This window comes from Neodiprion lecontei, chromosome 4 (assembly GCF_021901455.1).
Source record: "Neodiprion lecontei isolate iyNeoLeco1 chromosome 4, iyNeoLeco1.1, whole genome shotgun sequence".
NCBI classification, from domain to species: Eukaryota; Metazoa; Arthropoda; class Insecta; order Hymenoptera; family Diprionidae; genus Neodiprion; species Neodiprion lecontei.
The window spans coordinates 14,353,645-14,371,222 of NC_060263.1; the positions used below are offsets into that span (position 1 = coordinate 14,353,645).

The 17,578-nt window shown below is 39.9% G+C and overlaps 1 protein-coding gene across 5 annotated transcripts; it reads left to right on the top strand.

The window, feature by feature from the left end:
* Positions 1 to 11,340: 11,340 nt before the first annotated feature.
* LOC124294025 lies at positions 11,341 to 13,508 on the top strand. Of its 5 annotated transcripts, none has more exons than XM_046737611.1 (3): positions 11,341 to 11,634; positions 11,834 to 11,931; positions 12,023 to 13,508. In XM_046737611.1, the coding sequence occupies exon 3, from the start codon at positions 12,036 to 12,038 to the stop codon at positions 12,975 to 12,977; it is 942 nt and encodes a 313-aa protein (XP_046593567.1). In that variant the 5' UTR covers positions 11,341 to 11,634; positions 11,834 to 11,931; positions 12,023 to 12,035; the 3' UTR covers positions 12,978 to 13,508. The 5 variants fall into 5 exon arrangements, with proteins under 5 accessions (XP_046593567.1, XP_046593566.1, XP_046593564.1 ...); XM_046737610.1 differs by having other exon boundaries at positions 11,341 to 11,630; positions 11,703 to 11,931; XM_046737608.1 differs by having other exon boundaries at positions 11,341 to 11,630; positions 11,783 to 11,931.
* Positions 13,509 to 17,578: the final 4,070 nt, after the last annotated feature.

The following is a 17,578-nucleotide window of genomic DNA, read 5'->3' on the forward strand; positions in this document are numbered from 1 at the left end:
GAACATTGTCTTACAGTAATACAACTTTTCGGAAATATGACGAAAAATATATTTTACCTTCGACATAAATATTGAAGTACTTATCAAATCATATTTTTCCTTTCAATTGTTGGAATGCTATATATTAATTATTGTCAATTCGTAGTTTCTCACAGTGCTACAAAGTACAGGTGAAATCTGGTTTTCACAGGGCAAATTTTGTGATGTTCAGAATTATATGAATAACATTATTAAAAAATCCACGGCTCTTTGTTAATAACTGATTTTCAAGGGAAATCATCCCATAGCTTGCAGATTAGTAGATCCTGTTTCCAACGCAACATTATCCGTAAAGTCAATTTTTATCCTGTCGGCTGAACGTACTACTGTTATCAAATGATACTCATAGTTATAATCTGCTATTGCGCATGAAAAGAAATTGACGCGAGTCGCAATTGCTAGTTATATCATTATTAATATACGGAGAAACTTTTTGTGACAAAAATTCCAGTACTGACTGGTAATTTGTGGGCATTGCGTACAATTTGACAATATTTCTTGGTCAAAATAGCAAAAAATATTTATTTTGTCATGAATAACATCATAAAAATACGGTTTCCTATAATTGCGACTAAAAAATATCGACAAAGCTTACTCGGTGTCCGCAAATTACCAGTCAGTATGTGGATTCTTATTACAAAAAGTTTCTCGATGATAATATATGGTTCACTTTCTTCTCGAGTTTCTTTAAGAAATAAAATTATCCACTATCTCACAGGCATAATGCAGGATTTCAAATTGTTACACAATCGTATCTTCTGGGTAATATTATTATTAGGAATTACCAGAAAAGTGCTGAAATTCTGGGTAAAATAGTATCGGCTTTATTGGAAATACATATACTGAGATTCGAAATTCGTAATAATCAACACGGGCACCGCCACAAATGTATAATGGAGCGGACATATATGGACAATTATAATCTGCTTGGTCAATATAGCTCAAGATACGGTTGAAATTACAGAAGCAGACTAATAGAAATTTACAGATAATCGGAATAATTCACAAATATGAAAGAATTACTTATTCGGTAGTTGCAAGGTCGCTCAAAGACACGGAATTAGTCAACTATTGAAACCATGCAGTCACACGACTTAACGCGACTCAGAGTCGTGGACCATGATTCTATCGAAAACTGGCATCACACGATGCAGCCAAGAAACATGAATACGAGAAAAAAAAATAGAATTTATGAGCAACTTCGTAACGATACAATACAAAGGCAGAAGCCACACCTTAGCTGATGACTCAGGCACACAAGAACTGATTCTAATTTAAACTAAACTTGTCTGTGGCAAAGAAAAGGGTAAGAAGGAAGGTAATCGAAAGGAGAGGAACGATATAAACGATAATGCAAACGGCAGGCGAGTTGTGAGAAGACGGTAGCGATAGAACAAACGATAGCGATGGCGATGAAGGAAGAAGGGAAGGTAACCGGAGGAAATCAAAACGAGAGCAAGATAGTAGTGAAGCTGTCTCCTGGCGGGTTGAGCATGGGTTGAGCTGAGAATAAGCAGACTAGCAGAGTTCGGAGACCGGATCACCGACCTCACCGTGTCGTCAGGTAATACGTCTAGTTGATTGGTAGTAGTATAGCAAGGAGAGTTCTCAGTACAAACACCTTCCTTACCGACCGAACCGCTCCGCAAATCCCGGACGCAAGCCCTTGAAGGTTACCCCACTCTCGTCAGATGAAACGTGCTCTGCCGTACCGACTTAAGGTCAAAAACGTGCAATCTTACCGACAGTTGTATCGGTCGACAATAATAATCGCACTGCTTTGCCGGCGATTCTTATCAGTTGAGGGTCGAAATGATGCTGTTTTACCGACAATCTTACTGACTGAGGGTCAAAGTCTGTAGTGCTCGCCTGCCAACGGTAGAGGGCGCAGCGGGGGCGAAAACTTTTTTACCGTCACGCATTCTTTTCCCACGATAGGACTGCTGATGTGTAACATTAACCACTCCGAATTTCTTTCCCACGGTAGGACTGCTGATGTGTAACATCAACCACCCCCACATTCTTTTCCCACGTTATCAACCACGTGACATTCCAAAATTAATTGTTCCGAGAATTGTTTTTTATCCACTCGGATAGCGCTGATGTGTAACATCATCCACCTCGCATTCCTTTTCCACGTTATCAGCCACGTGACATTCCAAGATTAATGGTTCTGAGAATTGTTTTTCACTTACTCGGATGTCGGTTTGATATCCAAGGTCGACCGATAGCCGCGGTACATTCAGAGCCATGGATCTGCGGTGTTGGGTTACTATCGCTCTAAGAATGCTAAAAGGTGCGCGCGCATGCACAAACATATGTATTTGATATCAACCACGTGACATTCTTTACCCTCCACCAAATTTCAAATTATATGGTGGGGGAACGTTATATAAGTCAAAAGTGAAAACTTCATCGTCAGTCTGAAGCTGTTCTTCTTCTTGCAAATGAGAAGTGCTTTGGAACAACAACGTGAATTGAAGAAACGACTAGAACTGCTCATCAAGAATATTGGAGAAGTAAAACATCTGCTGAAAATCAGATCTGACCTCAATCAACTTACAAGAGATTTTGAGCACATACAATCCGACAGTAACGATCATGGACTTTTCAAAATTGAACGAAGTCGCTCGCCTGGAGACACTTCTGCCCTTGAAAATGCTTTCGGACCTCGTTGTATACTTCGAATACCGAGTCAGTGGCGTTCGTCGGGTTAAAAAGAAATTTGGTGATAAAATCGTTCTGGACTTGGAGGACTCTTTCACGATTTTTCTACCGAACCGACTGACCGAGGCCCTCCAAAAAGATGAAGATTTGTGCCAGAAGGTGACGACAGCCAGTAACGAGAGACGGTTGCATCTACGCTATCTTGGCGGACCGTACGGTCAACTTGAATTCGTATACGTATAATCTGAGTATCACATTCAAATGTTCAGTGTCCTGTGGAAGTACTTACGTTCAACAAACAAAAAAAAAAAGATTGAAATTATGAATATTTTTTCATTTATCGTCTAACCATCTTTTATACCTTTAATCCTACGTGCGCTTTGTACCTTGTAATTGTATCTAGGATTAAGTCTTAAAATCTAAGAATATGCTACTTCGAACACCACTAAGCAACGATGGAGGGTTTCGAGCTGCGTTTGCGTCTTGTAACTGTAATGTGAACTCTACGATGAATTTTGGACGGGTTCAGACAAGACCAGAGTGCAAGGTCGACCGATAGCTGCGGTAGTATATGTATATTCAGAGCCAAGGATCTGCGGTGTTGGGTTACTATCGCTCTAGGAATGCAAAACATAACTCGGTTTGAGTACAGCTCGGTCAAGGATGGAGAGCAAGGTTGAATCTTACATAAGCTTTGCATTGAAAAAAATTCTCTCTTAAGAGCTAAGGTAAAGGTGAAGGTGTAAAATTATTTCATGAATATTCCTTAAAAAACAGTTTTACTGAGTACAATTTTTAGGATACAGTTGACAATTACTTCACAACGATAGTACAATAATTCTATTCAACAGTATCATAACCAGGATGATATATTCGCCAGAAATGCGGGACCGTTCTTGTAGACGCTTCTGCGCAGTAACACAAATCGTACACCCTCGCCATCCGAACAGTATGATGTTTTTGTAGCCAATTTTGAAGTATCAAAACGTTGTGTGCTGCACAAATTGCGTTCGGTATTGTATGAACGTCGCATCTTAGAGACACAGCTGAAGTTTATTGCAAGGTTTGAAGCGACGGAAAGTCAAAGTCCAGCATATCGATGATTTGAACTTTCGGGACAATTTTGAGCAACCAATCTCGTTTTTCTTCTGTTTTTACGTACACGGTTTCAGCTTTGCACAGCCTGTCTTCAATGGTCCATTCAACTTCCTCAAACGGTATGGTTCCACAGCTCCAAGGTAAACCGTGAAAATCGCGTTCTAACCAAGAATTTTGGCTTTTGTATTTCACGTCCAGACAATCCCATTCGTAAGGTGTCTTGAAGAAAAACATTGATGGAGATGCTTCCGAGTAGATTGAAATTATAGCCAATTCTTTCAATGTGAAGGTATTGTTGAAAGGTCTACGAAAGCCTTGTATGTCAACGATAAGCTCCATCTTTGAACTGTGCGAGATGGTGGGAACGGGTCAGCTTTTATACCAACTTTTTCACTCCACCACTGAGCGGGTTGTATTCGACAATACGATCGTGAACAATCAATCAAGCAGTACGCCGATGTTTCAGCGGAAAGGTTGGCTTTAGCTTCAAATTCAAGACGGATGTCGACAGGTCCGTACTTCAAAGATTCGTTTTGTTTTGAACAGTTGATAACGAATAAGGGGACGTCTCGAAGGAATTCACTCTTTGTCAGCAACGGCTCGGGGTTCTTGTCGTAGTAGGTAGCTTGGAAGTTTGCGTACATCTCGTACAGGAGTGCGTACAGATTACGACTCATGTTGAGGTTCAGGTTACCGTACGGATAAGATGGAGAGTTTAAAAATAGCTTGACGTCCGTGTTATTGCAATGATCGAAATGACTTGCGTTCTTGCCGGTCTTGTTCTTTCTACTTGTTTGGAAACCCAAAAGGACGTAACGAGATTTTTCAAGCTGGGTGGAAGTTTTCACAGTCCAAACGTGTTTCGATGTTGTGGGAAGTAAGGAATATTCGTACAATTCCCAACTGCGGAAGCTCATCGAAATAGGTGGATCTTTCTGAATGAAATTTAGTAGGTCAACTTTTTCTGATCCGCGAGTTTCAAATACGGTATTAGCCATTCCACTGCATTGATCGTGATTTTGAATTCCTCCTCTTGAGTCTGCATGATAGCGTTGACGTCAGTTTTTGATCTCGTCAAAATTAACTCATGTTTAGCGTTGACAACGATCTTGCGGTAGTCCTCAGCGAAACCCAATATCATGCTGAACGGTATCAGTACGTCAAAATTACCCTCGGCATCGGTTAATTTTTTCTTCTCTTCTACATCCAGCCATCCAGCGTTCTCCATCAGCCAAGTCTAACCAGGGTGCGGGGAAGCGTAACCCTTCATGAGACTTGTCAAGCCAACGTTCTTGCTTCTATCAATGTCAACTGCATTAATTTCGCAGTGAATTTCTTCAAACAGATGACAGATCGCGTTGTTTACAAGCTCTGTGTTCACAGTAGCTGTACCATCAGGTTTGAGGAGTCGTCCATGGATATGTACCGAACTTTTGCTGGGTAATATGCATAAAACCTGATGCTGAACAGTGATTCGAATTTCATCGCTATTGTTGAAAGTTAACAAGGCGTAAGGTTTGCGAGCGTGAATCTCGTAATGCGCAACGGATTCGTCAAAGACGACTGGTGTTTGAATGTTTAAGATTTCTTCCTCCATGGTATGTAGCAGATGATAAAACAGCAAAATCAGATTTTTAGTTGTCGGTAATTCCTCTTCCAAAAGTGGTCAGTTTCAGACCCAGAGCTATCAGGAACTCCACGTTTCGAGGTGTTAACGGTTCAAGAATCGATCGATGACTGACTTGATCGGGGCATGCCGACTTACTGATATACCTACTCTTTGACAGTCTGTTATATACAATTCCCATCGTTTATTGCGATTTGATATGTAGTCTCACATTAATAACTTCTCCACGAAAATTATCCAGGTCTCCGTCTTGATCCACTAACCGGAGCTGAACGTGATCTATGGTCCTGACGGTGATCGGAAGGTAAATGACGTGCGACGGTACTTCCACGATCTTATATCCTGGTGGGACAGTCGGGAAAAACTCGTGAATAGTGTGTACTTTGTGTCCATTGACGTAGGCACCCGTTGTAATGCTACACTCGACTCGCAATGCGTTGACCTTGAGTATAGTTACAGGCACGTCTGATTCGTGAGTTTTATCAACCTCCAATACACGTGGTGTGAATCCCAAAAGTTAAGCAATGGAATCATTGGGCTCAAAGTTAATCGTGTGGTTGCATGTGATTTCGCTGCGTAATGTATTATTGTTGGGTTTGATGGAGAGCCTGATATCTGTATTTCTTAGCGCGTTTTGGAGATACTTCTCTATGTCCTCGATCTCGTAGCTGCCGGTAGGTATGGCGATCACTTTATCGGCTACGTAAATTTTGTTGTGACCAACATCAACGTTGGGAATCGAATTAAAGGTTAACAATTCTACCAAGCCAAGAGCATAACTTTTATCACGAGCAAGTTCAATCAGTGGGAAATATTGTGCCTCGAGAATCGAAGAGGTTCCCGAAATCGTTAACGTTAACGAATTATCCATGACTGCGAGTGGTAGACTGACTTTGATGAATCATGCACCATGTTTATATAGCTCACCACTTAGAAATTACAGACACAAGTGTCCGCATTCAAATGTGTCATAATCCTGGTACCTTTCATGATTGTATTTAACACTACCAACGCCGAGGTATTTCATGAGGTCTGAGGGTGGTTGAAAGTTGCCGAAACTGTCAAAGTAATCGATATTATTGTCGCGTTTCTTGTATGCCACTCAGTGTGTTCCCGGACCGGCTTTGTCGTCAAGGTTGATTATAGCTGACTTGTTTTTTCGTGGACTGTTTTCGGGCATTTCGTTTCGCATGAAAACACCGCGGAAATGCGGAACCTTAAAGATTTTTGCATACTTCAACAAGTCCCAATCAGTCAACGCTCGACGTGGTAGCATCGCATCTAGTTTTTTGAAAGATGGAGACCAAGACCTGTTTTGTACGGTTTCATATGAAGCCCTTTGCCCAACGCGATAGCTTCCATAGTTTTGTTGTGTCGTTTGCTCTCTCCCAGTTCTCGTCTAGCAGCACTTGCATCGTTCACAGCTTTTGCTATACCTGCCGCATCACCGGCTAACGCGCCTGTAGCACTAAGTCCTGCGAAAAGAGGAATCAGAAACGGTAGAAAACCACCGACTTTTGAAGGTACTGGTACGACGTGAGGTGTTCGCACTTTACATTTACCACCCGCTTTTTTAAGGGCGTTCTCAGCTCCCTTCAGCGCAGATTCGGTAGCTACTTTTGCATCGTTACTTGGAACCTTAGAACGTTTTGCAGCATTTATAATTTTTCTCAAGGTTACATTTTTTGACTTTCGAATTCGCATTCCGAGTTTTGATTTTACTTTCATTGTATTAGCTATTGCCCAAGCGGCTGCCTTCTCACCCAAATTTGCGTCCTTTGCGAGAACCCGTTTCCAAGCTTTCTCAGCCAACACCCTATCAGCCTCGTTTCTAACTTCAAGATTTTCACGATTCTGCGAGTAAGGAATGTCGTGGTCCTTGCAAGCTGCGTCGAGAAGATTGATTCCCGAATCACCCCGTGCGAGTCGCTTTGTTAATTTTGTACCAGGCCCACAGTACTGATAATCAGGTACATGCAATTCGACTGGAAGGCTGTTGATGATTTTATTCACCAGACCCTTGCCACGATGTTGCCGCCTGCTGCTTCGTTTACCTCTGTACGCGATCATGTTCGTGCGTTGACTGGAGAAAAGTGCTTTAAAACGGGGTATTTATAGCAAATCCGATCAGTCATGTCCGAGATGCGGTTTGAGAAACAACCTACTAAGCTTCCCGTGATGAATTTTGACAAACTTTCGGGGCAAAATGTCAAAAGGCACAAACGGCACGGTGAATTACTCCCGAATAGTGTACGTGCAATATTCTGTGGACCGTCGAATTGTGGTAAAACTAATGCGTTGCTCACACTTATAACCCATCCCAACGAACTCAGATTTGAAAATATCTACATCTACTCGAAATCTCTCAACCAACCTAAATACCAATTGTTGAAGCAATTGTTGGACCATGTTGAGAATATGGAGTATTTTGCGTTTACCGAGCGTGAGCAAGTGATTACACCGGAAGAAGCACGGCCCAACTCAATAATCATATTTGACGATGTGGCGTGCGAGAAACAGGACAATATTAGAGCCTACTTTTGCATGGGTAGACATCGCGACGTTGACTGTTTCTATCTCTGTCAGACGTACGCGCGTATTCCCAAACATCTCGTGTGTGACAACGTAAACTTACTCGTGTTATTCAAACGAGACGATATGAACCTGAGACACGTATACAACGACCATGTAAACACCGATATGTCTTACACAGAGTTTAAAAGTGTGTGCTCTGCATGCTGGAACGGTGACAAGTACGGGTTTCTGGTGATCGACAAAGACAGTGAGCTCAACGAAGGACGATACAGGAGGGGATTTAATTCTTTTGTTAGCCTGGAAAAGAAATAAAATCTAACGTTTTCGTGCGAGAGACGCAGTAGCGTTGCAGACTCAGTTACGTCAACATGCAGAGCTCTGAAATTTCCAAGCAAAAAGATGTCCTACATCAGATCGCTCAAGCAAGTGCTGCGATCCGTCGAAAACACAGATTCCTCAAGTCGGGCAAGGAATCTACGACTCAGAAATTGAGTGACGTTTCCAAACCAATAGTGACTCCGTTGCAAGAACTGGAGAATGTTACAAAAGATACTAAACCTGTAAAACAAGAGGTGGAAGAAATGAAAGAAGAGATAAAGCAGATGAAAAATGAAACGAAAAATGAAACTGTCTCGGAAATGGACGATTCCTTTGCTTCGGCAGGAGATGAAACAATCGTAGAAACACCGGTCGAGAAAATCGATGATGAGTATTTTGCACTGATGAGAGATGCGAAGACAAAAGGTGAATTGTACAACGTGTACACGTAAAACGTTGTTTTGAGAGTGACTAGATTCGTATTGGCGATACGCGTTACCCGAAAACGAAGGGTTTGCTGGAACTTTTGTTCAAAAAGAAGCCTGACGGTTCTTCTGTGAGCGCCAGAGATCGGGAAAATTTTAAAAACATAATCCTCACAACGAACGCGCATAAAAAGTATTACTCATCCGATGGGGCTTTTCGAAACGATAACAGTTACAAATTCAAAAATGTCATTGCCGAATTGATGGATTATTCCCCATCACCTCGCCGAAGGGGTAAAGGTCCACTTCCGCAAGCTATAATCACTCGACAAGGTGTTGAAACGGAATTCGTTTTCTGGGATGATCCAAACGAGTTAGTGGAGCGTCTTCGTTCGCTCCTGGCATCTCAGGCAGCGGGAAATCCGAGTCACAATAACGAAATAATCTCCATTATCAAAGAGCTACGCGAAGCAGGAATCGTTTATTAAGCAGCTTCCATCGTTTTTGCATTTATTACCGAGATGAGCGTCGACGTGTTTGGACGGCATCTGGATAAAAACACGGCCGCGAGCACTCGCGGTCCTCCGGGTGTCGGATTTCAAATAACAGCGGACGGGCATAACGATATACGGAACAAGAGACTGTGCAATGTCGCAGATTCCGCAGAGCCGAACAATGCTATAACTTTAAAAATCTTGAGACGAAAATTCAACGTGCTGCAAAAACAAATCGACAACCTCGATCAAATGATCAGAGCTTTAGAGCTCACCACGGAGAAAGCCTTGGATACCTTTTACACAGACTTTAAAACAGGCAGAGACCTGTCGATTCGAAACGCTGATAACATTTCTCAATTGGACACCCGACTAAGAGCGTTGGAATATGAACGAGGAAAAGCAAGCACTGGTGACGGAACTGGGTAAGCCTGCACGCCGGAATTACCCACGTCGACGTGTAGACGTGCGCGGCATCGACGAGACCTGGCAGGCGGATCTTGTTGATATGACGTCATACGCTGGACAAAACAAAGGCTACAAGTACATGCTGACAGTCATTGATATTTTTTCGAAGTATGCGTGGGCTGTACCGATAAAGAGCAAGTCTGGAAATGATGTTAAGAAAGCAATGGAATCTGTGCTTGTTCAAGGACGGGTGCCGAAAAATTTACACGTCGACAGAGGAACGGAATTTTACAACTCGAAATTGGAATCGCTTATGACACGTTACAGAATCAAACTTTACTCCACGTACAGTAATTTGAAGGCTTCGATCTGTGAACGTTTCAATCGCACGCTGAAGGGTAAAATGTGGAAACGGTTCAGCATGCAAGGAAGCTACAAGCGGCTCGATATCTTATCTGATTTGGTTTCGGCTTACAACAACGTCAAACACCGAACCATAAGAATGAAACCGTCGGATGTCACCGTTGCAAACGAGAGGCTGTTATTACGTCATGCGTACGGAGGGCTTCGAGCGATACCTACCATATCGGCGAAATTGAAATCCGGCGACAAAGTTTGAATCAGCAAATTCAAAAATTGTCTTCGAGAAAGGTTACACTCCCAATCGGACGACTGAAATATTCACGATAAGTCGAGTGGAAAATATTCATCCTGTGACGTACAAGCTCAAAGACTACCGAGATCAACCTATCGCTGGTGGTTTCTACGAACAAGAGCTCCTCAAGCTTAAACATCCGGATATCTATCTGGTGGAGAAAGTGCTCAAGAAGCGTGGACGAAAAATATACGTTAAATGGTTAGGTTTTGACAATACACACAACAGTTGGATAAACGAATCGGACACGTAAAATTTGAATAAATGAATTTTTTGTAAAAACGTATGTGCCTCTTTATTTTATACCCGACACATAACAGGTATGCATCTTTATTTTCTAGACAATCGACTGACATATGCATCGTTGTACAATGTTTTATATTTCGGAGCGTTCGTATTCACTATCCTACATAATAATATTTTATACATCATGGTACAGTTATAAATTACAAAGCTAAGATGCAGGCTTGTAGCCCCACGGAAGCGTGTCGGTTGTGTTTTGAAACACGATCCGCTTGTCGTCATTCCAGCTCAGTGCCACTTTCTGCTGTTCTACGGTGTATACCTCGTGCTTTCGACTCAATATCAAATACTGATTTGTAGACAAATTTTCACGGTTCAAAACACATTCCAAATAATCGTTGAAAGTTATTTTTCTCAACGCTGATCCTTTGACACCTTGGGCACGTTTATTGTTTTTCTCATCTCCCAAGACTCGGAATGCGTACAATTTAGCTCGTAATCCTACAAATTCCAACATTATCTTTCCGTTATTCTCATCTTTCATCAAGCCCAGAACTTTTTTGTTCGCTAGAGGCATTTCATAAACGTTGTCAAGCGGATAATCAGACGTATCGAATTTATGCAAGTCCTCCTTTATATGTTCGTATATGTCGGGGACGGTAAAATTGTAAATCAAACTGTCGGTATCCGTATACATTGATTTTGCTCAGTTGCCGAATTTCTGCCTAATATAATTACAATGAAAATCGTAGATATATATTTTAGCCAGATCCATGATGGAGAAACCTGCATACAATGGTTTATTTAACTTGACTTTCGTCTTACTCATTCCAACGATAATCATATCTTTGTCGAAAACGGTGCAGCGCTGTGAGCCGCCGCTTGGAGGGGAGCTGCGAAACGATCGCAGCGCGCGGGGTGGCGAGTAGTGAGTTGAGCCAGCGTGTGTTGTGATAGCATTTTGTATGAGAAACAATAGACGGTATGTGGAATTACACTTGTTGTGTTGTTAACTGCAAAAATAACGGTAAAACTAGTGATTGTATATTTTACAAGTTTCCAACTGCATCACATAAAATAGTTCAAAGGCAAAAATGGATTGCTGCTGTGAAAAGAAAAAAGTAAGTAACATAACTTTACTTTCGATCTCTTAGTTTTCTATATTTTTAAAATCAAGCCAACTATATCAATAGGTGAACTGTTATGCTATCTGCATGAAACACTATATAAATACATAAGTATTATTGTTTTTTACTGTCCTGATGGTTCAAAGTGGAGTCCAAAAACTCATCATGTAATATGTAATGCTCATTTCATTGGCAAGAAAAAATCAGATGATCCTGCGAGTCCAAGCTACGCGCCAACTCTATTCCCTCCAGTTTATCATGCAAAGCAAGTAAATGAAAGAGCTGTTTTGAGCAGGTAAATGTATGAGAAGTAAAAAAATAATTATAAAATTTAATAATATATACATCAATATTTATATAGTAACCTATGTATCTATTAATTATAGGTACAATCGACTCATGAACCGAAGAAAGACTTTTCACAAGCGTAACATCGGAGTGAATTGTGATACTGGAAATCAAGTTAATAACGACCCCAACAATGTTGTCAATAATAGTGGACGTGAACCTATGGATATAAGCAGTGCCGAAGTAATTTTAAAAAGTGATCAAGTGTGTCAAGTAGATTTTGTAAGTTCTGCTGGTATCGAACAAACAAAAGCTTTCACTTGTAACAGATATATTTACATGACTAACTACTGCGATGCTGAAGTTCAAACTGAAATACCGGAAATTGCCACTCTCAAAACTATTGTGAATAGGAAAAAAATGAAAGATGAAGAGGTACAATGCGGCACATCGTTAACAGATAGAGTAGATAAGTCGGTTGGTTTTAACGAGGCTGTAGTTGAACAAAATAGGAAACAGCGTAGTTTCTGTGGTTTTCCATCTATTAAGACCGATGAAGATTTATTAGATATTGCTGGAGTGAACTTCCAGAACTTTAATTTTTTATTATCTAAAACTGAAAACCCATCGGAAAGATCTACAATAACAAGAGAACAGAGGCTTTTAATTTTTTTAGTGAAAATAAAAACTGGACTGACATTTTCAGCCATAGCAATTTTCTTTGGTTTATATCGGTCAACTATCTCCAAGATATTCTTTTCAACTTTACAATATTTGAATTCGTCAACTGCAAATTTAGTGTTTTGGCCAAGTAGAGCTGCCGTACAGAAAACTATGCCAGAATGTTTTAAACCTCAGTACTCTAATACTCGGGTTATCATAGACTGCACTGAATTCAAGATAGATGTTCCGTCAAGTGTTGACGACCGTATTTACTGTTACTTTCATTATAAGAAAGGTTTTACAGCAAAAGTACTGATTGGAATCACACCATCTGGGTTCATCTGTTTCAAATCGAAAGTTGCTGGCGGTAGAAAAGGTGATTCCCAATGAACTATTGAATCGAATTTGGTAGATTCATTGGAAGATGGTGATGTGGTTTTAGCAGATAAAGGTTTTCCTGAAATCAGATCTATCATTGATGCAAGTGGTAAACGAGTATTACTTATTATGCCACCATTTTTGGAAAAAAATATCAGAATTTTCGAAAGAAGGAACAGATCTGACTTACAACATCGCAAGAGTTCGAATTCATGTAGAAAGAATTATGCAACGACTTAAAACATATCAAATTTTGTATAAAATTCCAGAACATTTGTTCTTTTGCATCGGTAATATTATTCATGTTATCTACGGCTTAGTAAATTTACAGCCACCAATTTTTTCTAATAAAACAAAAACTATCAAGTAGAATAATAAAAACCTTTATTCGTAAAAGGTAGTGGTTTTCATTGTGTATTTATTAATATTATATTGCTACATACTACTGGAGTTTCAACTCGTTATTATTTTCAACTTTTCACTTCACTGTTACAATGGAAATATCACTTATTTGATAATATTTTGCTGATTTGGATATTTATCAGTATGGCTCTAATGTAAATTCACACGCCGGCTATTTAGCTTTTGAAACCGCTAAGTGGCGGCACGAGCGAGGCTCACAGCGCAGCTCTAGCACCGTATCTTCCATCCCATTTCGTGATCAGCCTGACATCTCTATACTTCCTAACATTTTCCATTGTTTTGCCAAAAACTGCGTCGTTCATCAGTTTGTAAAAATTTTTTTCGAATTCGTTGTGAGATTTTTTGCGCAAATCGGTATTCAAATCTATGTATTTTTTGAGCCACGGGGTTTGTCTAAATTTGAGAACTCTGTGAATTTTGAGTAATTTTAAGCCTAATTGTAAGCATTGTTTCAAAACGCTATAGTGAAAAACGTAGTTTTTCTTGGAAAGTAGCGTGGGCGTCAATTTCGGTTGCTTACTATTCGAGATCGGAGGTACATAGTGCTCCGGACACAGTGGTAAATCCTTATGAATTTCATGCAGTTCCTCAGGATATTCCAAATCCACCTCCAGTATGTAACCAAACTCCGCATCGTCCGAGATGGTAAGAACGTCGCATTGTCCGAAGTCTGATAACCATTCGAAGGAACTGTATGGCAGAGCAAAGCTCATAGCAGCACCGTACAAATTATTAACGTCAAAGTACATGAGATAAGATTCTTCGACCTCAGGATCGGATTCCTCTCCCATGTACCTGTTGTTAGCCTTTGCGTATCTGTTCGAGCACTGTGACACACCACCACGAATACCTTTTTCGATAAACATAACCATATCTATGTCGGTGAGAAGCTCGAGCTCGATGTCGGTACACTTTAACATCGCATCAAACGACAGACCGGGCGCGGTGTAATCAGAGATGAGTAGGGAGATCTCCAACGCTCGGCTTTTCGTGATACCAGCTAGGTTGGAGCGTCGACGTGACACCTAGGCGGCCACGCACCGAAGGTGGCCCATTTTCGACCTGACACCTAGGCGGCCATGCACCGAAGGTGGCCCACAATCGTGTATATATAGATATACTCGGTCGCCCGAGCAAGTGGTTGCCAATCGCATCCTTGTCCCCGCTCGCACAGATGTTTCCAGGAATGCAAGAATTGGGATTGTTTTTTTCAATTATGAATGTCAGCGAATAAAAGTATCTCCAAATGTGATAAATTATGGATTCAATTAGCGGACGCTGAACCAAAATAATTAACCATTCCCAGCCCGAATACTTTTTTTTTTTTTTTTTAACAAATATTATTTTTTTATTGATCTGAAAATATGTGACGCTTGGTGTTCTCGAATATTTGTACACGCAGTCTATGGAAAAAATATACGAAGCCAGCTCGATAACATTTATGCAAAATGTGCAATGGGCAAGTGGTTGGAGGAAATTTTTTTTTTCTCGAACTGAATCTTCCAGAGAACCATCAGCGAATTCCAAGCAAGCTCCATAAACATACCGAGCAAACGCGCGATCACGGACGTAGCTGTGGTGTGGCTGAGTGGATACCACATCAGGATGAATTTTCAATCACAGGTTTTTGTGCGAAGTTTTCCTATATTTAAGTTAATTACTGCTGCCTTTGCTATAATACTGCATTCAAGTCTTAAACAAAACACTAAAAAATAGGTTAACCACTTAATGTAAAACAAAATGTTAGATTGAGCTTAAAATTTAAGCCGGAGTTACATAAACTAAGATAATTACAAGTGCAACATTGTAAATATTGTACATTTATTGTTCATCTAAATAAATATGGTTTCCTCATCCTCAAAAAAAAAACATGAGGATGGAGTGATGCGGGACACGGGTTCGATCGCAGTTCACTCTTTTTTTTTTTTTTTTAAATCCAATCCCGGCTTTTTTTTTGTATTTTCGGAGAGAAAAAACAAATCAAAGAAAGAAAATTTCGAGAGCCGGTCGATTTTTTCCTTCTTTCCTTTTGCTTTTTTTTAACTGAACCCACCTTTTTTGTAGTGGGGGTAACCCGGAAGAGAACAAATAATTGAAACAATAAAATTCTGAGAGCGAATCGATTTGTTCCTCGTTTTTGGCGCCTCTTTTTTGATACGGAAAAGTTTTGACAGTAATGGAAAATAGAGATTACTAAACACAAATGTATTGTTTTTTAATAACACCGGCCCACAAAGAAAAAAAAGTCGTCTGTACTTTTGACCGGACCTACCTATCTTTATGTATTTTGACGCGCTGAATCCGAATCTGAAGTCAGTTTTGCCCGAGCACCCTCAAAATTTTGAGTAAATTGCAAAAAAACCATAAAAATCGCCAAAAATTAGCATTTTTGGTGAGAAAAAAATTTATGGAACTATAGACCAAATATGATTTTTATGCATTTTGGTCCGCTAAACCCAAATCTGAAGTTTATTTAACCATAAGCCTTTTAAAATTTAATTGGGCCGGTGTTATTAAAAAACAATACATTTGTTTTTAGTAATCTCTATTTTCCATTACTGTCAAAACTTTTCCTTATTAAAAAAAAAAACGCCCATCTTATATCAGTCTTGACGAGCATTTCTTAAGAATTTTGAGAGATGCGAGATCGGAACGACAAAATTATTTCAGTAGCAACAATGTATGGACCCCTCTCCTTTTCTGATATTGGCAGCCAGTTAAGAGGCTTCACAGTGTTCAGTTTAGTGCCAGCAGCTCTCGAGGTATCAAGATGGTAAGTGAATTACATAATTATTTTACAACGTGTCGTGCTTACAAATCATATTTTTAATTATAAAGTCAGTGTGAATTTTTTCAGAATTTTAAAAGAAGCGTTTTCGGAATTTGTTTTTCAATTTTTTTCTATTTCAGTGGTGGCTGAAGAAATCTGCAAAAAATTCCAACACTGTTTCAAGTCGACTGAAACCGTTGTTGCAACATCATACTAAAGAATTATCAAAATCGAAGAGGGTGAGGTACATGGGTTGTAAATTTGACGCGGAATGCCCCATATACAATGTATATCTATTAGGATGGTCGTTAAACGGATTTTTTACGTTAATGGCTTCGAATATAAAAAAACATATCTAATTTTTTCAGATTTTCATTTCGAGCTCTTAGTGGCCTTGTGTGATTTTCTTTTTAATTAGAAAAAAAGGTAATTTTATGATTTCCAGAATCTTGCCTATTGACAGTGGTCTCAAATAAGAAATATCCTCAGGATTAGGGAAAAAATAATTAAAGAAATCCCACCTGTGCGCAAAATTGTTAAGAATCGATTTGAATACCAAAAAATTAAGGAAATTTGAAAATCGAGGAAAGTGTTTTCCCCAAAAAAAAAAAAGAAAAAATTATCGAAAATGTGTACTATATTCTTGGGCACTAGAATGGAATTCCCCACACATCTTCTTCCTATACAATCAAAAATAAAAACGTCTGACAATTCAAGGAATATTAAATAAAGTATAAAATACGACTACAGGTCCTTCACTTTTTTTCTCTTCTTAATCTATAAAGTAAATAGACGATCGTCTAACCTGCCGGTTTTTCCATACATGTAAAAAGTCAGTACGGCAGACTGTGACGTCATCGCAGAAAGGCGTTTGAGTCTGGGGAGAATGTCAGTAAGTGTCGGTAACAGGAAACTGCGTGTAGAACCCGCCTTGCTATGCTACTATTGGTCGTTTGTTCCCCACCATAATTGGGTCATCCCTCTTGTGATGAATGTCGATTCTTATTACGTCACACGTTTTCGAAGATTGCCGATAGATGACACATGATTTCCTACCCGTGATTTCGTCGTTGACACCAAAGAGGGTTGGCACCAACTCGCACAGTTTTTCAGTTGCTTCACCTTAATGTCCAGGTTGCCTATCATTGCGGATTCCTATGACAGAGGCATGTACGGAAGATGTCTCCCGGTTCAAGTTACCGAGTGGAAGGCGACGACTTAACTGTAATTCAATTTTCACTTCCACCGGTTTCGTCATATAGGCAACAAAAGACTTGTCAGTACATCTAGATCTTCCAACGGGGCAATTCTTAACTGAAAACTGGAAGTGAATTTCAGATGCGAGAATAAAAACAAACCAGTATAACCGGTCTTATAATAACTTTGGCTTCTTACAAAAATTTATTTAAAATATTTTTCA

Coding starts and splice junctions, on each gene's coding strand:
- LOC124294025 (XM_046737608.1), top strand. CDS start 11,604: ATGGATTGCTGCTGTGAAAAGAAAAAA. Junction 11,631..11,782: donor GCTGCTGTGAAAAGAAAAAA/GTAAGTAACATA, acceptor GATGGTTCAAAG/TGGAGTCCAAAAACTCATCA. Junction 11,932..12,022: donor GAAAGAGCTGTTTTGAGCAG/GTAAATGTATGA, acceptor TATTAATTATAG/GTACAATCGACTCATGAACC.